The sequence below is a fragment of the Mesoplodon bidens genome, assembly GCF_964165515.1.
Source record: "Mesoplodon bidens genome assembly, chromosome: 11".
In the NCBI taxonomy this organism is placed as follows: Eukaryota; Metazoa; Chordata; class Mammalia; order Artiodactyla; family Ziphiidae; genus Mesoplodon; species Mesoplodon bidens.
Window position 1 is genome coordinate 4,020,036 of NC_138167.1, and position 21,585 is coordinate 4,041,620.

At 40.3% G+C, this 21,585-nt stretch overlaps 1 protein-coding gene across 1 annotated transcript in view; it reads left to right on the top strand.

Moving 5' to 3' along the window:
• Positions 1 to 82: 82 nt before the first annotated feature.
• LOC308624772 (RAD51-associated protein 1-like) overlaps positions 83 to 21,585 on the top strand; it is a gene marked incomplete at its 3' end in the record, with an annotated part of 39,770 nt that continues 18,267 nt past the window's right edge. Inside the window, 7 exon segments of the mRNA XM_081248402.1 lie at positions 83 to 232; positions 8,630 to 8,679; positions 10,476 to 10,617; positions 13,432 to 13,541; positions 15,499 to 15,585; positions 16,091 to 16,240; positions 20,475 to 20,636. Of these exon segments, the coding sequence (XP_081104528.1) occupies positions 216 to 232; positions 8,630 to 8,679; positions 10,476 to 10,617; positions 13,432 to 13,541; positions 15,499 to 15,585; positions 16,091 to 16,240; positions 20,475 to 20,636 (718 nt within the window). The 5' untranslated portion in view covers positions 83 to 215.

The following is a 21,585-nucleotide window of genomic DNA, read 5'->3' on the forward strand; positions in this document are numbered from 1 at the left end:
GCCAGACCGGATGCGGAAGGGCGGTGCTTGGAGGGGGCGGGAACTAACGCGCGCTTCTCAGAGCGCGTGCGCGCCCGCGGGGATGGCGGGAGAGGATTGGAGGACTGGCGGCGGGACGGAGAGCTTCAAGTCTGGTTTTGCGCGGGAATTGGAACGGCCGCCGCCGCTGCCGACAGGACCGTGCGAGCTGCAGGTTTCCAGCCTCGGAGGGGACCATGGTGCGGCCTGCGAGGTGAGTAGTTTATGGCATCCGGCGCGGATGGGGAGGAAAGGCAGGAGGACGCTGTAGGCCGCGTCACCTGCATGGGATGGAGGGAAGGGCCCGAGGACCAGGGTAGCGATGGTGGGACCGACAGCTAAACGCTCTAGACTCCAGTGAGAGCTGCCGCTCCTCGGAAAGGTCCTAGCATCCAAGCTGTTTCCTTCTCTTGGCTCCTTTGACAGTTACTGCCGTTTTTTTTACCCACCCCGTTCAAATAAGGCCTGGTTACAGCGCTTTGCATTTCACCAAGCTCCTGCTTACGTGTTATTTCATTTGTTCGTCCCTATACTTCTTTGAGATAGAAAGTTTGGGTCTCCCTATTTTATCAATTTAAAATTCTGGGCACGAAAGCCAGTTTAGCTGAGTCACACAGCTAGTAAGTTACAGGATAACACGCAAACCTAAGCCAGCTGGCGCCAGATCCTCTGTGTTTTCCATTAAATGTACTGTTTGAAACTATTCCTCCAGTTAATCTCAGTTGAGCAGCATGGAGGCCTAGGGTCAGCCGTTCATTTAGTAGAGTTTTGAATATATTTACTTTTGTGCTGGTGGTATATATTTACTAGATACATATATTTACTAGGTGCTGGAGGTTGCAGTCTAGTCAAGGGGTGAAGTTAGGAGATGGAAAATGAACATGGCAATGTGAGAGAGAGTGAGAAGGAGGAAAGCCCTACTTTAATTTTAATTAAAAAAAAATTCTATCGGGCTTCCCTGGTGGCGCAGTGGTTGAGAGTCCGCCTGCCGATGCAGGAGACACGGGTTCATACCCTGGTCCGGGAAGATCCCACATGCCACGGAGCGGCTGGGTCCGTGAGCCATGGCCGCTGAGCCTGCGCGTCCGGAGCCTGTGCTCCGCGATGGGAGGGGCCACAACAGTGAGAGGCCCACGTACAGCAAAAAAAAAAAAAAAAAAAAAATTCTATCGAAGTATAATTATTTATAATGTGTTTCTGGTGTACAGCAAAGTGATTCCGTTTTATATATACATATATATATATATATATACTTTTTCATATTCTTTTCCATTCTGGTCTATTACAGGATGTTGAATATAGCTCCCTGTGCTATACAGTAGGTCCTTATCTATTTTATTTATAGTAGTTTGCACCTGCTAATCCCAAACTCCTAATTTATCCCTCCCCATCCCCTTTCCCCTTTGGTAACCATGTTTGTTTTCTGTGTCTGAGTCTGTTTCTGTTTTGTAAATAAGTTCATTTGTATCATATTTTAGATTCCACATATAAGTGATATCATATGGTTTTTGTCTTTCTTTTTCTGACTTACTTCACTTAGTATCATAATCTCTAGGTCCAGCCATGTTGCTGCAAATGTCATTATTTCATTCTTGTTGATGGCTGAGTAATATTCCATTGTATATGTATACCACACTTCTTCATACATTCATCTGTCAGTGGACATTTAGGTTGCTTCCATGCCTTGGCTATTGTAAATAGTGCTGCTATGGACATTGGGGTGCATGTATCTTTTCGAATTAGAGTTTTCTCCAGGTATATGCCCAGGAGTGGGATTGCTGGATCATATGGCAACTCTATTTTTTTTTTTTTTATAAAGACTTTTTTTTTTTTTTTTTTTGCTGTGTTGCGTCTTCGTTTCTGTGCGAGGGCTTTCTCTAGTTGTGGCAAGCGGGGGCCACTCTTCATCGCGGTGCGCGGGCCTCACTATTGCGGCCTCTTGTTGTGGAGCACAGGCTCCAGACGCGCAGGCTCAGTAGTCGTGGCTCACGGGCCTAGTCGCTCCGCGGCATGCGGGATCCTCCCAGACCAGGGCTCGAACCCGCGTCCCCTGCACTAGCAGGCAGACTCCCAACCACTGCGCCACCAGGGAAGCCCTGGCAACTCTATTTTTAACAAGAATATGCTTGGCTTTAATATCCTGTGTGAGGCGATGATGAGAAGGACGCATAAAGCACTCACATCTATGATGGTTGTCTTAAGAAAAACACCTTGTGAGGTTGTTTGAGTTGTGAGCCTCTTTTTCATAGAACACCATTTTCACTTGAAAGAACAACTGACTGACAAACTGGGTTATTCACACTTGGGTACTTGGCAGAAGATAAAAATGAAAACTAGAGTTTCATTTAGTGCAGGGGAAGGAGGAAGGAAATTATTTTATTCACTTTGAATATCACTTTCTTCTACTGCCCTCTAAAGTAGTGTAATATAGTGTATATTGCCCTCTAAAGTAGTTCGTTTTCAGGTGTCAAGTACAAAGACACTCACCATGTTTTAAATGTCCATTGCATAATGAACATTAATATTGTGGGAGATAAAAGAAAATGGCTTTCAGTGTCAAGAAGTTTATAATCTAATAGGGAAGACAGAATGCATGTATAAAACAAAAGAATACATACAATAGGAACTTCTAAATGCCCAACAGCAATTAAACACTGTATAAACTTTGAGTGTTAATTATATTGATTATTCTTACTTTATGTGTTATCTAAATTAACTTTCTTCCTTATCAGGTATATCCAGTATAGTTATACCTTTTTCAGCTAATGCTAAATCCTTACTGTAAAATGTAAATCATGTTTTTAATTTATATATTCTTTTTTTTACTACTCATTTCCCTACATCTTTTTTTAATTTTTGAATTTTATTTTATTTATTTTTTTATACAACAGGGTCTTATTAGTTATGCATTTTATACACATCAATGTATACATGTGAATCCCAATCTCCCAATTCATCCCACCCCCAACCCCCCGCCACTTTCCCCACCTTGGTGTCCATATGTTTGTTCTCTACGTCTGTGTCTCAATTTCTGCCCTGCAAACCGGTTCATCTGTACCATTTTTCTAGGTCCCACATATATGCATTGATATACGATATTTGTTTTTCTCTTTCTGACTTACTTCACTCTATATGACAGTCTCTAGATCCATCCACGTCTCAACAAATGACCCAATTTCATTCCTTTTTATGGCTGAGTAATATTCCATTGTATATATATACCACAACTTCTTTATCCATTTGTCTGTCGATGGGCATTTAGGTTGCTTCCATGACCTGGCTATTGTAAATAGTGTTGCAGTGAACACTGGGGTGCATGTGTCTTTTTGAATTATGGTTTACTCTGGGTATATGCCCAGTATTGGGATTGCTGGATCATATGGTAATTCTATTTTTAGTTTTTTGAGGAACCTACATACTGTTCTCCATAATGGCTGTATTAATTTACATTCCCACCAACAGTGCAGGAGGGTTCCCTTTTCTCCACAGCCTCTCCAGCATTTGTTGTTTATAGATTTTCTGATGATGCTCATTCTTACTGGTGTGAGGTGATACCTCATTGTAGTTTTGATTTGTATTTCTCTAATAATTAGTGATATTGAGCAGCTTTTCATGTGCCTCTTGGCCATCTGTATGTCTTCTTTGGAGAAATGTCTATTTAGGTCTTCTGCCCATTTCTGGATTGGGTTGTTTGCTTTTTATTATTGAGCTGCATGAGCTGTATATATGTTTTGGAGATTAATCCTTTGTCCGTTGATTCGTTTGCAAATATTTTCTCCCATTCTGAGGGTTGTCTTTTCGTCTTGTTTATGGTTTCCTTTGCTGTGCAAAAGCTTTGAAGTTTCATTAGGTCCCATTTGTTTATTTTTGTTTTTATTTCCATTACTCAAGGAGGTGGATCAAAAAAGATCTTGCTGTGATTTATGTCTAAGAGTTTTATAGTGTCTGGTCTTACATTTAGGTCTCTAATCCATTTTGAGTTTATTTTTGTGTATGGTGTTAGGGAGTGTTCCAATTTGATTCTTTTACATGTAGCTGTCCAGTTTTCCCAGCCCCACTTATTGAAGAGACTGTCTTTTCTCCATTGTATATGCATTGTCATAGATTAGTTGATCATAGGTGCATGGGTTTATCTCTGGGCTTTCTATCTTGTTCCATTGATTTGTGTTTCTGTTTTTGTGCCAGTTCCATATTGTCTTTATTACTGTAGTTTTGTAGTATAGTCTGAAGTCAGGGAGTCTGATTCCTCCAGCTCTGTTTTTTTCCCTCAAGACTGCTTTAGCTATTCAGGGTCTTTTGTGTCTCCATACAAATTTTAAGATATTTTGTTCTAGTTCCGTAAAAAATGCCATTGGTAATTTTATAGGGATTGCATTGAATCTGTAGATTGCTTTGGCTAGTATAGTCATTTTCACAATATTGTTTCTTCCAATCCAAGAACATGGTATATCTCTCCATCTGCTGGTATCATCTTTAATTTCTTTCATCAGTGTCTTATAGTTTTCTGCATACAGGTCTTTTGTCTCCCTAGGTAGGTTTATTCCTAGGTATTTTATTCTTTTTGTTGCAATGGTAAATGGGAGTGTTTCCTTAATTTCTCTTTCAGATTTTTCATCATTAGTGTATAGGAATGCAAGAGATTTCTGTGCATTAAATTTGTATCCTGCAACTTTACCAAATTCATTGATTAGCTCTAGTAGTTTTCTGGTGGCATCTTTAAAATTCTCTATGTATAATATCATGTCATCTGCAAACAGTGATGGTTTTACTTCTTTTCCAATATGTATAGTATCTTGTCATCTGCAAACAGTGACAGTTTTACTTCTTTTCCAATTTGTATTCCTTTTATTTCTTTTTCTTCTCTGATTGCCGTGGCTAGGACTTCCAAAACTATGTTGAATAATAGTGGTGAGAGTGGACATCCTTGTCTTGTTCCTGATGTTAGAGGAAATGCTTTCAGTTTTTCACCATTGAGAATGATGTTTGCTGTGGGTTTATCATATATGGCCTTTTATTATGTGAGGTAGGTTCCCTCTATGCCCATTTTCAGGAGAGTTTTTATCATAAATGGGTGTTGAATTTTGTCAAAAGCTTTTTCTGCATCTATTGCGATGATCATATGGTTTTTATTCTTCAATTTGATAATATGGTGTATCACATTGATTGATTTGTGTATATTGAAGAATCCTTGCATCCCTGGGATAAATCCCACTTGATCATGGTGTATGATCCTTTTAATGTGTTGGATTCTGTTTGCTAGTATTTTGTCAAGGATTTTTGCATCTATATTCATCAGTGATATTGGTCTGTCATTTTCTTTTTTTGTAATATCTTTGTCTGGTTTTGGTATCAGGCTGATGGTGGCCTCATAGAATGAGTTTGGAAGTGTTCCTTCCTCTGGAATTTTTTGGAAGAGTTTGAGAAAGAGGGGTGTTAGGTCTTCTCTAAATGTTTGATAGAATTCACCTGTGAAGCCATCTGGTCCTGGACTTCTGTTTGTTGGAAGATTTTAAATTACAGTTTCAATTTCATTACTGGTGATTGCTCTCTTCATGTTTTCTATTTCTTGCTGGTTCAGTCTTGGAAGGTTATACCTTTCTAAGAATTTGTCCATTTCTTCCAGGTTGTCCATTTTATTGGCATAGAGTTGCTTGTAGCAGTCTCTTAGGGCGCTTTGTATTTCTGCGGTGTCTGTTGTAACTTCTCCTTTTTCATTTCTAATTTTATTGATTTGAGTCCTCTCCCTCTTTTTCTTGATGAGTCTGGCTAATGGTTTATCAATTTTGTTTATCTTCTCAAAGAACCAGCTTTTAGTTTTATTGATCTTTGCTATAGTTTTCTTTGTTTCTATTTCATTTATTTCTGCTCTGAAATTTATGATTTCTTTCCTTCTCATAACTTTGGGTTTTGTTTGTTCTTCTTTCTCTAGTTCCTTTAGGTGTAAGGTTAGATTGTTTATTTGAGATTTTTCTTGTTTCTTGAAGTAGGCTTGTCTAGCTGTAAACTTCCCTCTTAGAACTGCTTTTGCTGCATCCCATAGATTTTGGATCGTCGTGTTTTCATTGTCATTTGTCTCTAGGTATTTTTTGTTTTCCTCTTTGATTTCTTCAGTGGTCTCTTGGTTATTTAGTAACATATTGTTTAGCCTCCATGTGTTTGTGTTTTTTACGTTTTTTTCCCTGTAATTCATTTCTAATCTCAGCGTTATGGTCAGAAAAGATGCTTGATATGATTTCAGTTTTCTTAAATTGACTGAGGCTTCATTTGTGACCCAAGATGTGATTTATCCTGGAGAATGTTCCATGCGCACTTGAGAAGAAAGTGTAATCTGCTGTTTTTGGATGGAATGTCCTATAAAGAACAATTAAGTCTATCTGATCTGTTGTGTCATTTAAAGCTTCTGTGTCCTTATTTATTTTCATTTTGGATGATCTGTCCATTGGTGTAAGTGAGGTTAAAGTCCCCCACTATTATTGTGTTACTGTTGATTTCCTCTTTTATAGCTGTTAGCAGTTGCCTTATGTATTGAGGTGCTCCTATGTTGGGTGCATATATATTTATTATTGTTAAATCTTCTTGGATTGATCCCTTGATCATTATGTAGTGTCCTTCCTCATCTCTTGTAACATTCCTTATTTTAAAGTCTATTTTATCTGATATGAGTATTGCTACTCCAGCTTGTTGTAGAGCTGGTTTGATGGTGCTGAATTCTCTTAGCTTTTGCTTGTCTGGAAAGCTTTTGATTTCTCCATCGAATCTGAATGAGATCCTTGCCGGGTAGAGTAATCTTGGTTGTAGGTTTTTCCCTTTCATCACTTTAAGTATATCATGCCACTCCCTTCTGGCTAGTAGAGTTTCTGCTGAGGAATCAGCTGTTAACCTTGTGGGAGTTCCCTTGTATGTTATTTGTCATTTTTTCCTTGCTGCTTTCAATAATTTTTCTTTAATTTTTGCCAATTTGATAACTATATGTCTCAGCGTGTTTCTCCTTGGGTTTATCCTGCATGGGACTCTCTGTGCTTCATGGACTTGGGTGGCTATTTCCTTTCCCATTTTAGGGAAGTTTTCAACTATAATCTCTTCAAATATTTTCTCAGGTCCTTTCTCTCTCTCTTCTCCTTCTGGGACCCCTATAATGCGAATGTTGTTGCATATAATGTTGTCCCAGAGGTCTCTGAGGCTGTCTTCATTTCTTTTCATTCTTTTTTCTTTATTCTGTTCTGTGGCAGTAAATTCCACCATTCTGTCTTCCAGGTCACTTATCCATTCTTCTGCCTCAGTTATTCTGCTATTGATTCCTTCTAGTGTAGTTTTCATTTCAGTTATTGTATTGTTCATCTCTGTTTGTTTGTTCTTTAATTCTTCTAGATGTTTGTTCCTTAATTCTTCTAGGTCTTTGTTAAACGTTTCTTGCATCTTCTCCATCTCTGCCTCCATTCTTTTTCTGAGGTCCTGGATCATCTTCACTATCATTATTCTGAATTCTTTTTCTGGAAGATTGCCTATCTCCATTTCATTTAGTTGGTTTTCTGGGGTTTTATCTTGTTCCTTCATCTGGTACATAGCCCTCTGCCTTTTCATCTTGTCTGTCTTTCTGTGAATGTGGTTTTTGTTCCACAGGCTGCAGGATTGTAGTTCTTCTTGCTTCTGCTGTCTGCTGTCTGGTGGATGAGGCTATCTAAGAGGCTTGTGCAAGTTTCCTGATAGGAGGGACTGGTGGTGGGTAGAGCTGGCTGTTGCTCTGGTGGGCAGAGCTCAATAAAACTTTAATCCTCTTGTCTGCTGATGGGTGGGGCTGGGTTCCCTCCCTGTTGGTTGTTTGGCCTGAGGCAACCCAACACTGGAGCCTACCTAGGCTCTTTGTTGGGGCTAATGGCGGACTCTGGGAGGGCCCACGCCAAGGAGTACTTCCCAGAACTTCTGCTGCCAGTGTCCTTGTGCTCAGGGTGAGACACAGCCACCTCCTGCCTCTGCAGGAGACCCTCCAACACTAGCAGGTAGGTCTGGTTCAGTCTCCCCTGGGGTCACTGCTCCTTCCCCTGGGTCCTGATGCGCACACTACTTTGTGTGTGCCCTCTAAGAATGGAGTCTCTGTTTCCCCCAGTCCTGTTGAAGTCCTGCAATCAAATCCCGCTAACCTTCAAAGTCTGATTCTCTGGGAATTCCTCCTCCCATTGGCAGACCCCCAGGTTGGGAAGCCTGACGTGGGGCTCAGAACCTTCACTCCAGTGGGTGGACTTCTGTGATATAATTGTTCTCCAGTTTGTGAGTCACCCACCCAGCAGTTATGGGATTTGATTTTATGGTGATTGTGCCCCTCCTACCATCTCATTGTGGCTTCTCCTTTGTCTTTGGATGTGGGGTATCTTTTTGCTGAGTTCCAGTGTCTTCCTGTCGATGATGGTTCAGCAGTTAGTTGTGATTCTGGTGTTGTCGCAAGAGGGAGTGAAAGCACGTCCTTCCGCTCTGCCATCTTGGTTCAGGGCCTTAATTTATATATTCTTAAGGGAATCCAAACATATTTTTATTTACTCAAGACTATTCATGACCTTAAAGAATGGAGGTGAGAAATTGACATTTGTGTAAATGAAAATTTCTGTTTTCATTACAGGCACAAGAAGCCAGTCAATTACTCCCAGTTTGAGGACTCTGATAGTGATGGTAAGTAGAGCTTCTTATGTCTTCTTTAAACATTTGGAAATTTATTTCCTCACAATTTATAGGATATGTGTGTGTGTGTGTGTGTGTATGGCTAAAATATGGTTAGTACCAATTGCGTATGAGGTAGGCCTGGAAAAATAATATTCTAAGCACTTAGGATACTTATGTTGATAATTATACTGACAAGAATTATTGGCATAGATCATAACCAAATAGGGCAAGGTAAAATGGCTTCTTAGATCTAAACTCTGTGAGGTCCATGTTTTTCACTGTGGGATTTGTACCGTTTTATCCCTTCCTCTAAGAAGAACACACTGTCTTTCTGAGACACAAATGTGTTACAGAATATAATGTGAAATCCCCATTAATTGTACAATAAAACAAGACATTGAAGAAAGCTCAGGCATGAGCTTTACCCTATTGTGTTTTATATATATATATATATATAAAATACATATATATATATATATATATATATATATATATTTGCTTGTCTCTGCTATTAAGAGAACTTTGGTCAAAAAGTTTGAGAAACATTGTTAGATTACATTATACTTGAAGATAAGTTTTGTGTTTCTTTCTTAGACCATTGGAGTTTTCTGCAGGTCAGATATTTAGTAATTCCTCTGTTTGAAGGAATCTGTTTTTCACCTTGAGCCCAGTCTTACATGTGTCTAATACTTGGGAGAAAAGAGCATAGGGTATAACTTCTAGCTTTTTAATTATTGTCATCAATCTGTCACTAAATTGTTATAAATTGCTGGTTGTATTCTGGAGACTGTGGCATGGGGGTGGGGGGCGAGTCACAAAGTATTATATTCCTACCTGGGGAAGCATAAAAGAGATGACAGGTATTAATAAATGCGAAAGTGCGTGATTCAGACTACACGCACATGAAGGTATCCATACATGTGTCATGTATGAGTTAGAATGCTAGAGCAGCAGTCTTAGCTTGAGTGTCAACAGAAGAACTACCTCACTTCTGAGGACTGGTAGGGCAGAAGACTGGGAGAACAGAATGGGCTGGAAAAGAGCATCCCTTTGCCAAAAATCATTTTCTTCCACTTGTCAATATGATAAAATTATAAAGGGAATTTTAATAATTTTTCTAATGGTTTTGCAGATTTTTAATTAATTGTTCTTTTCTTTGCCACTTACACATACTAGCTTAGTTGCCTTTGCAGGTTTTGGGGGGATTAGTTTTTGATAGATTGATATTTTAAAAAATCAAGGCTACTAAAACAAAGTTGAAAAGCTTGAGGGAGAATAAAGACAAACAGTATACCAACAGTATTTTTTAAGCTGTGGAAAGCAAACAATTTGCTTGTCTTTGCTTTTTTTCCTTTTTTTAATTTATTTATTTATTTTTGGCTGTGTTGGGTCTTCGTTGCTACCGGGCTTTCTCTAGTTGCGGCGAGCTGGGACTACTCTTCGTTGCTGTGCGCAGGCTTCTCATTGCGGTGGCTTCTCTTGTTGCAGAGCACGGGCTCTAGGCATGCGGGCTTCAGTAGTTGTGGCATGCGGGCTCTAGAGCGCAGGCTCAGTAGTCGTGGTGCAAGGCTTAGTTGCTCCGCGGCATGTGGGATCTTCCCGGACCAGGGCTCGAACCCGAGTCCCCTGCATTGACAGGTGGATTCTCAACCACTGTGCCACCAGGGAAGCCCCAATTTGCTTATCTTTAAAACTTGAACACACATGGTAATGAATCTCAGCTACCAAGAAAGTAATTTTATTTATTTCTTCCTAAGGAAAAGCAATTTAATATGTTCTTTTATTTTTAATTCACACATGAATAGATGATTTTGTTCCTGCAACCGCACCGTTAAATAAAAAATCCAGAACTACACAAAGGGAGTTAAAACTAGAAAAACCAGAACCTAAACTGAAGAATCTCCAGGAAAAAGACATCCCACTACAAGAGAAAACCCCTAAAAAAAGGTGAGAGGTAAGACATACAGTAAATATGACATTAGGTGTGTTAATTTAAAAGAGAGATAAATTCAAATTCCTGGTCTGAATTGGAATTTGAGCAGCCATCATGGGTCTTATTTTATTTAGTGCATGTAGGAGAACAGGGATGTACCATTAATCCCCTTCTGACTTTCCGAACTTCTTTAAGTTCACAAATGTATGAGAAAATATCCATTTAAGTATTAAGACAATCATAATTACCAAGTTTAGAAGGTATGACTTGCATTTACAAGACCTAGTACCTGTCTCTGCAGTCCTCAGGTTTTACAGGACTACTTTGTTAAAAATTACATTTGTAAGGACAGTTTTATGAGATTTAAAACCACGTATCTGTAACATATGAGATGATGGATGTTCCCTAGACTTCTTGTGGTCATCATTGCATGATGCATGTAAGTCAGGTCACTGTGACTCACTGTAATGTACACCTTAAACTTATACAGTGCTGGATGTCAATTATATCTCAGTAAAACTGGAAGAAAAAAGTTAAACCATGTATTCTTCTAGAGATAAAAAATATTTTCTCTTTATGTTACTGAGTTTTGTCCAGCAGTGAGCAGGACCTGTGGTTTCTAGACTCACCCTGGAGTTCCATTAGTCAGTACCAAGAGAGAGGGTAAAATGAGGGAAGGAAGCCCCAAGAGGCCCCAAACTTGCACTATGGGGAGGAGGGATACTGACAAATGGAACGTAGGACGTGTGATGCTTTACTGCTACAATAAATGTGAGGAAAGTTAATTAACATAGAGAGACTTAGCCCGTGTCCTTCTCCTTACTTTTTTCTTTTTTGTTTTTGAGCTTCTTGTACTACCTTTAAAATGTAGTTAACAAAACAACCAATGGATGGGAGAAAATATTTGCAAATCATAGAACCCATTAGGGACTTGTATCTGAATATATAGTGAACTCTTACAGTCCAACAATAAAAAGAATAATGACCCAAGTTAGAAATGGGCAAAGGACTTGAATAGACACTTCTTTAAAGAATATATACAAATGGCTGATAGCACATGAAAAGATGCTCAACATCCCTAGCCATCAGGGAAATACAAATCAAAACCACAATAAGATAACATGTCACGCCCAGAGGGATGGCTGTAAGCATAAGGACAGACAATAGCAAGTGTTGAGGAGGATGTGGAGAAATGGAAACACTCACACATTGCTGCTGCAAATACAAAATGGTGCAGCCACATTGGACAACAGAGTAGCAGTTCCTTGAAATAAACAGTTATAATATGACCCAGCCTAGGTATATACGCAAGAGAAATAAAAATCTATGCCCACACAAAAACCTGTACATGAATATTTATAGGAGCATTATTCATAATAGCCAAAAAATGGAAGTCATCCAAATGTTTATCAACCAATGACCGGATAAGTGAAATGTGATATATCCATACAGTGGAATATTATTCAGCAATAAACAAATGAAGTACAGGGAGGGGGAAGGGGAAGCTGGGACGAAGTGAGAGAGTGGCATGGACATATATACACTACCAAACGTAAAACAGCTAGCTAGTGGGAAGCAGCCGCATAGCACAGGGAGGTCAGCTCGGTGCTTTGTGACCACCTAGAGGGGTGGGAGACGCAAGAGTGAGGAGATAAGGGGACATATGTATATGTATAGCTGATTCACTTTGTTATAAAGCAGAAACTAACACACCATTGTAAAGCAATGATACTCCAATAAAGATGTTAAAAAAAAAGAGAAATGAAGTACTGATACATTGTGCAATATGGATGAACCTTGAAAACATTGTAGGGAGCCAAAGAAGCCTGGCACAAAAGGCCACATATTATATGGTTCCAGTAATACGAAATGTCTGGAATAGACAAGTCCACAGAAACAGAAAGTAGATTAGTGGTTGCCAGATGTTAGGGAGGGGGAAGCGGGGACTGACTGCTAGTGGATATGAGGTTTCTTTTTGGGCTGATGAAAGGGTTCTGAAATGACATAGTGGTGATACTTTCACAGCTGTCTGAATATACTGAAAGCTGCTGAATCGTATGCTTCAAAAGGGTGGATTTTATACTGTGTGACTTACATCTCAATAAACTTGTTATTTTAAAAAATAAATCCTTCAAGGTGCATCTCAGTATTACCTCCTTTACATAGCCTTTTCTTACCTTCAGACCTTTCCAAACCTTTCTTTGCTTTCTCTTCCTCTTAAGCACTATAGCACTCTTGACCACCTTGAACAGGAGACGTGGTAATCTTTTTATATAGGGTAATTATTATGGGACTTGTTTTCCTGCCTCCTCATTAACTGCAGACTTTTTGAGGGCACTTTTAATATCCTGTCTAGTGCAATGCCGCACAGAGTAAGTGCTTGCTGAAATATTTGTCAAAATCCAGATTGGGTGGAACAGATGTAAAAAAAAAAAAGTAATTTCAATTTAATAAAGGAGCTATAACAGCTGTCTAAAGAGGTGTGGGTGAGGTCAAGGAACATTTCTAAGTGGAAGTGATGTTTGAGCCACGTCCGTTCTCAGCTGGGCAGGTGCTTCCCACCTGAACGGAGCTGGTGGTGAGGAAGAGACATCACAATGAAATGGACATTGTCACGTGATGCTCCGATTTCAAATCTGTTCTGCTGGGTCCAACATGACACTTAACATTTCGGGAGGCTTAACATTAAGGAGCAATTATGATCATGATTATTTTTGAAGAACATCTTTCTGAGGTTGGAAAGAGACTCTTAGTCACTGAGGAAAATCTCAGATTTTAGTTGAGATTGATAGTTTACAAACTCATTATTATTTGTGTGTCTATTTTAGAATGCCTTTAGATGATAAGCTCTACCAGAGAGACCTAGAAGTCGCACTGGCTTTATCAGTGAAGGAACTTCCAGCCGTCACCATTGATGTGGAGGAGTCTCAAGATAAAAGTAACTTTATTTTTGATAATTATCTTTAAAGCCTTCTTATTGCTTTTGTAATCATTTCGTTGGATGAGCCTTTGCAGAGGGAAGAATATAGTTTTAAAACTTTGGACTAAAAAAGGAACAATTTGCAGAGGGTGCTGTTGGATTCAGTTGTTTATTCTCTTGCATAAATCTCATCCACACATAAATACCTCTCTGCCTAACACTCAGATTCAACTGGAGGACGTGGACTATGACCCTGCATGTCCAAAGTTCATCTTTATATGCAGTGAAAATTTAATTTCATGATCAAATAAATTGACCTATACATCCGAACAATCCACCTTCTTCCTCTCCAAATTCAGATTAGTTAAACATAATCTAATGGTGGTAATTTTTATTTTTTACAGAGGCTAAAGGTACTAATTTGGTTAGCAAGCTCAGTAGACTTGATAGATTTATGACTGCTGGCTTTATCTGTGGATTTTTCTGGCAATTGGTCAGCAGATGGCAATATTGATATTCTGGAGAAGCAGAAATCATTATTCCCGGAAAAGACATTAAAATTGCTCAGTTGCTTTTTGGATCAAACTGCTTTGGCCTAACTTCTTTTATCTTGGAGGATATTTTTAGCCCATTTGCTTATTTAGGGGTATAGATGTTTAAGTCAGTAGTGCCTCCTGTTTGAAAATAAGTGAGATAGTGTTGATTAGGGGGCCCTTTTAGTAATCAGGCGTCAAAGAAACTGAAAAAGAGAATTGTCGTGTATCTAAAACTGAGAAAATGAAAATCTCTTTCCTGTAAAAGATCGTGGCATCGTATAGCAAGGTTTCCTTGGAAGTACCACTTCTCCAAGAGTAATAATACCAATCATCATGACTTAAAGTTCTCTTAAAATACTCTAGATCATTTTAAAGTTGTGATAATGATTGAAGAGGCTTTACATTAGTAAAAGCGTGGATCTGCCTACACAGAAATGATGGTTAATGTTTGTCCACTGTTTCCTTTGTGCTGGGCACCACAATAAGCAATTTCCACATTCAGTCAATATTTAATTCCCCACAATAGCCTCATTTAATCCCCACACTGTTTTTTTTTTTTTTTTGGTTTTTGGGTTTTTTTGGCTGCGTCGGGTCTTCGTTGCTGTGCATGGGCTTTCTCTAGTTTCGGCGAGCCGGGGCTGCTCTTCCTCGCGGTGCACGGGCTTCTCACTGCGGTGGCTTCTCTCGTTGTGGAGCACGGGCTTTAGGCATACAGGCTTCAGCAGTTGTGGCACACGGGCTCAGTAGTTGTGGCTCGTGGACTCTAGAGCGCAGGCTCAGTAGTCGTGGCACACGGGCTTCGTTGCTCCGTGGCATGTGGGATCTTCCCGGACCAGGGCTCAAACCCGTGTCCCCTGCATTGGCAGGCGGATTCTCAACTACTGCACCACCAGGGAAGCCCCCCAGACTGTTTTTATCTCCACATTATAGATGAGGAAATTAAGTCTTGTAGAGGATAAGCAACTTTCCCCTGGTATATTGCCGATTTAAGAGCCTGAATTTGAACTTAAGTCTGATTAAAGTTTGTGTGATTTCAGAGCCAAAACTTCCTAACCATATGTTAGCCTCGCCAAGTAAAGTCACTGTGCTAGTTTGAGCCTAGATCAGCGGTCCCCGACCTTTTTGGTGCCAGGGACCGGTTTTGTGGAAAACAGTTTTTCCACGGTGGGGAGGGGGAGAATGGTTCAGGCGGTAATGCGAGCGGTGGGCAGGGATAGGGAGCGGCTGTAAATACAGATGCAGCTTCGCTCACTCGCCGCTCCCCTCCTGCTGTGTGGCCCAGTTCCTAACAGGCTGCAGACCGGCACCAGTCCATAGCCCAGGGGTTGGGGACCCCTGGTCTGGATCATTTATCTGTATCTAAATGGTATTAGATTTTAGCACTTATCTTCCTATTTCTAGACATTGGTTGATTAGGGTGCTTTCTTCCTTATATTTAGACATTGACAAACATGGCAATAGTGAAACAGAAGCAATGAGTAAGCCTCCTCATATCTCCAACTGCAGTGTAGCCAGTGATTATTTAGGTAAGTTTTTGATATTAATAATATTTTTTCCATCGACATTTTCTAACTCTTATTTAAATTCCTGAAACTGTAACTAGAACCAAGGTCTTCACATTTGTGAAGGTTCTCTTCACCCCTTCTCCTTTGTTTCTTTCTGTTTCAGTTTTCCTCTCTTTAACTGCAGACCCAGTTTCTTCCCTGGTGGAGGGTCACGACTACCCATAGCTTCTAGTTGACATCAGTTGAACACTGAAGAAAGGGGCTCTATCTTCCCAGCTCCATTTTGAAAATTCTTGGGGAAAGACTCTTCCAGTGTGGGCCTTGGACTTTTGCTTAACTCAGACTGTTGCCAGGAGACTGATGTATTATGATTGACCCAGATTGGGCTGTGTGGTCTGTTACTAGAAACACAGGAAGGACAAAGCTGGGCAAATAAAAAAAGCAGGTGTAATAGAAGTCTACTCCACCGTTCTTTAAATGTTACCTGGCACAAAAAGTTTCGTTGATTTTTTTTTTTATCCTGAAGATCTGGATAAGATCACGGAGGAGGATGATTCCCAGGGTTCTCAGCAGAGAAGAAAAGCGGCTTCCCAAGCCGTGGTCCAGCAGAGGAAGGTTCTTTTGGAAAACAGTGACGGCGACGGTGCCGATGACTCCGAACCAGACTTTGCAACTGGTAGGTTATGTCCTAACTCAAAATTAACCCTATGGAGAGTCAGTAGAAAGTTCTTGGAGACCACGAACGTGTGCAAAGCACTGCTCAACGTTTGGTGTCTGCAAACTTGAGGAATACACAGGACAGTTCAATTCAGCTATGACATTTGGGGGAAAAGCTTTATCTGGAGGTGACCTTTAAGCCGTGCCTTGAAAAATGAGTAGCATTTGGGGGTGAAATAGCACTTCTGACTGATAAAAGGGCATAGACAGGAGAACAGGCAAGTGCACATACAAGAGCTCAGTGGCGCTGGAGGTTCCTCAAAAAGCTAAAACTAGGACCACCTCAGGATCCAGCAGTCCCACTCCTGAGTATTTATCCAAAGAAAACAGAAGCGCTAATTAGAAAAGATACCTGCACCCGCATGTGCACTGCAGCATTATTCACAGGAGCCAAGATGTGAAAAGCAACCTAGGTGCCCGTCAGTAGATGAAAAAGAGGACGTGTCCACACACACACGGTGACCGTTACTCAGCCATAGAGAACATGCCTGTGCAGCAACATGGGTGGGCCTGGAGGGTATTGTGCCGAGTGAAAGAAGTCAGACAGAGAAAGACAAAAACTGTATGATTCCACCTATATGTGGAGTCTAAAAAAACAAAACAGATGATCAAACAACAGAACAGAAACAGTTGCAGATACAGAGGACAAACAGGTGGTTGCCGGAGCGGGGGAGGGTGGGGAGAGGAAAGAAATAGTTGAGGGAGATTAAGAGGGACAGACTTCCAGTTGCAAATTAAATGAGTCATGGAAGGTACAGTGTGGGGAATATACTCAATAATTATGTAATATCTACGTGTAGTGGCAGATGGTAACTAGCTTATTGCGGTGATCATCGTGAAATGTATAGAAATAGCGAATCACTGTGTTGTGTACCAGGAGCGAACACACTGTTGTAGGTCAATTACACTTCACAGACAAACTCATGGAAAAAGAGATCAGGGTTGTGGTTACCAGAGGCAGGCGTTGGGGGAGGGGGAATGGGACGGAGGCAGTCAGTAAGTACACACGTGCAGCTATAAGATAAATAAGCACTAGGGATATAACGTACAACAGGATGAAGATGATGAGCACAGCTCTGTGTTTCATATGAAAGTTAAGAGAGTAAATCCTAAGAGTTCTCATCCCGAGAAAAACATTTTTTTCCATTTCTTTAATCTTGTGTCTGCGAGATGATGGCGGTTCACCAAACTTCTTGTGATGGTCACTTCATGATGAACGTAAGTCACATCGTTATCTTATACACCTTAAACTTACACAGTGCTGCATGTCAGTTATATCTCAATAAAACTGGAAGAAACAAAAGAAAAAGACGTAGAAACACACACACACACACACACACACACACACACACACACACACACACACACACACACACACACACACACACACACACACACACACACACACACACACACACACACACACACACACACACACACACACACACACACACACACACACACACACACACACAGAGTTCATTGAGGTTTGCAGAATGTGATGGAGGTTGGAGAGGCTGCCTGGTGCCAGATCGTGAAGGGTCTCAAGCCTGCTTTACCTTAAATGGAAGGACAGACATGTTCCCTGATACACTCAGTGTCCTTCAAGGAGCAGTACTACCAGTTTATTTCCATCTGCCCTGAGCCGAGAATGACTCACTCTCCCATCCCCCCAGAGCTGGTTGTTTATTATACTTGAATGCGCTGCTGGATTCATTTCAGACAACCTGAGTTATCTGGGACAGGGTCCCTTCTTTAAGTGACATTTCAGAGTTTTCCTCCTGCACTGGCTCACCCTAGATGAGAAGAGAAAGGAACTTCTGTGACCTTCAGTGGGAAAAGAAAAGTGAAAATGGAGAGAATCAAGGCTTTTCTTAAGGACATCTAAAGATACCCCAAATCTATAACCTGAGTGTCTGGGCCTTCCAGATTTCCCAGTATGAGATGCTAGTGACTTGGGATTCTGGGAACTCCATTTCCCCACCTCCAGTTTATTTAAATAGCATTATAGCCTGCTCCTACAGTTTATATTATAGCCTGCTTCTCCTCTCAAGCCAAGAAAAGAACACGTGAGATACCATAACTGTTGGGGTTATAGGAAGCTGTATCCTCCTAGATTCTATAGTCTGAAATTTTGGAGAAACTTCTCCACTGCTTGCCCTCCCTGAACCTAGATCCTCTTGGGAATCCAGAAATAATTATTTGATTTTGCAAGGTACTATTTATAGCGGCCTTCATGTGATCTGCTGACCTTATATGGTGAATTCTGTATAACATGGTAACTATTATGTGAATACATGGGTTGATTATCTGTTTTTAAAATTTTATTTGTGTGGGAAGAGTGATAGAATAAGGACGTCACAATTTGAAGATTGTAATGACATTGTTGATTTAGGCAAAGATCATCAATAGAAGGCTGACGAGGATCTTTACAATGGAGAATTCAGGCTGGCGTCAGCTGAACCAGCCAGGAGTGGGGCAGCCATACATTCTGTGCTTTCTGATATGACTGACATAATATGGAGAACAGAGCATCACCTATGATGTGTATTCTTGCCCAAAAAAGTAATAATAATAATAATGTGAGCTTGATTCTAATTGAGCCTTGAGAAAATTCCAGCTCACAGGAAATGCAAGAGTAAGTTAAATGATACCATGAGGAAGAAAACAGACCAATCCAGAATGTAGGACATTCCATAGGACAACTGACCTGGTTGCTTCAACATGTCAAAGGCATGGGAGGAAAAGGGATGGGATATTGCTCTATATTAAAAGTGATTAATATGGGCTGGATAGAAGATGATTCCAAGAAACGATTGTTGATATCGTTAGATATGATAATGACGTGTTTTTTATAAGTCCGTGTTTTTTAGAGATGCATTCTGAAGTATGTGGAAATGTAATAATGCAGCGTCTTGGGTTTATTTTTATATACTCTGAGAAGGAAAGGGAAGAGAAGATAGGTAGATGAAACAAATGTTGCAAAATGTTGATGATTGTTGAATCTGGGTGGTAGTTTATTATTATCTACTGTTGTGTATGTTTGAAAATTTTCATATATATATATATTTTTACATAAAATATATTATTCCATATAGATAGGTAGATATTATATATGGTGGGTATGACAGTGTTTATCTCTGAGTGAGGAGATGAGGGAGTGGGCTTTCTTCTTCCTTAATACTTTTTTGGTATGGTCGGCATCTTCTACAGTAAGCATGTACTGCATTTGTAATAATGTATAAAAAAGTGTAAAAAGGTTTTTTATGAATATAGGGCTAATCCTTATTTACACTTAATTTTCAGAGTTTAGTATTTACAGGACATGATTTTCTGATCCTCTCTTCCCCCCAAAAATAGAAGAATCATTGCTTAACTCTCGAGTATTCTCTATGCTTTTTTCCAGAAGCTGTAGCTACTTAACACATTCCATCACTGGCTTGTATCATCCCATGCAGAATAGAAAGGAGTTTGTGGGAAATCAGAGGTGTGTCCCAGGTGAAATCATACACAGGATTGTCAGTTAAGATGGTTATGGTACGGTCAGTCTCTTCTCCATTCCCAGTGGGTTTCTGTTCCGGCATGTTGAAGTTGGTGTGATTAAGGAAAGGCATACGGTTATTACTACCATCAAGGTTATCGTTTTGGAAGAGCAGCTAATGTTATACCCAGCCGTTCTTCTCAAAAGTTGCTGAGTTAAACTGGTAAAATCAGAAGTAAAGATTACTGATGGGAAATTAATGATAATAGCAATAGCAAGCAATGCTCTTCTGTTCGCTATATGCCAGATGTTATTCTTTCCCTATATTAACTCACTTAATCTGCACAACAACCCTGTGATGCAGGTTTTAGGGTTCTCCCTATTTTATACATAGGAAACTGAGGCACGTTGAAGTTAGGGACCTGTCTCAGGTCACACGACGTGTCAGTGGAGGGGCCAGGATCCAGACCCAGGCACTATGCATTGTTTTGCCCCTGGAAAATCTGGTGCAGAAAATGAAGTTGAGGCACTAGAAGCCTCACCATTTTTTTTTTTTTTTTGCCACGCTGAGCGCCGTTTGGGATCTTAGATCTTAGGATTGAACTCCCTGCAGTGGAAGCGTGGAGTCCTAACCACTGGACCGCCAGGGAAGTCCCAGAAGCCTCACTTTTTAGAACCTTTTAGAGATGAGGTATGTGATCTTCTGTTTCAGGTGAGGATTCTGAGGACGATTCTGATTTTAGTGAGAGTGAAGATGATGAAAGTTTCACTGTGAGAAAAAGTAAAGTTAAAGAAATTAAAAAGAAAGAAGTGAAAGGGAAATCTCCAGTTGAAAAGAAAGAGAAGAAAGCCAAATCCAAACGGAATGATGTGGGTAAGAGCAGTCCCCCATACGTCACTTCGTACTGGATATGCTTGCTTGCTTGCTTACCGTGCTTCTCTCACCTTTGCCTTTAGTCTCCTTAACCTTTTGCCAGCGTTCGTTTCTTGTTAAGGTCCGTGGAAGAGAGCAGGCTGGGGTGGGGAAGGCAGAAGGGCAGATAGGGGCACTGACCGCCCCCCCAGCACGGACTGTTTGTCCCCCTTCATGCTGGGCCTCCCTCTGAGTGGCTCCTGTCACCTGCGTTTCACAGCGACAAAACTGAGGCTCCGAGATGTTAAACCGTTTGTTGGAATTCTTATAGCTCATAAGCGAGGGGCTAGAATTTGCACCCAGGCTTGTCTATTCAGAGCGTAAATCTGTCCATTAGACCACATTTTCTCCACACGATTAAACGGGGAAGTTGGCATGATTCTCATTTTCTGCTGTTGCACGTGACTCAGTCTTTGAGTTGAGAACGCTTTTGTCATGTGTTTAGGGCCCTGTGGTTTCTTCAGAATGAATTCAGTTAGGAGAAACCAGTTTCACAATAAAACTTTTGGAATTTGTGACGACTTGAATGTGGAATATTTATTTCTTGTGTAAAAGAAGTTAGGATATTTTTGAGTTCATAATATACAATAGATTATTGTAAAATATAGCTTCCTTTAACCTGCTTTGTTTTACTTATTGATAGGTATTTTTATGTCTTGGTTGTTTAATATATGTACTGTTTGAAACTAAACTTTCCATTATTCAGACCCCATTCATTAAGGGTGGGCGTTGCTCTCACCTTAAATAGCATGGTGCTGAGTACTGGTGCTGAGTACTTACTAAGAAATGAGAACTAAGTACTGATTGAGTCATATTCCTCCCACCACTGTATTCTCAATTAGCCAGGTTTTAATTGGTGTTTTTTTTTTGCAGTTGGCAAATTCATCTGGTTTCCGGAAATTAGATTTTA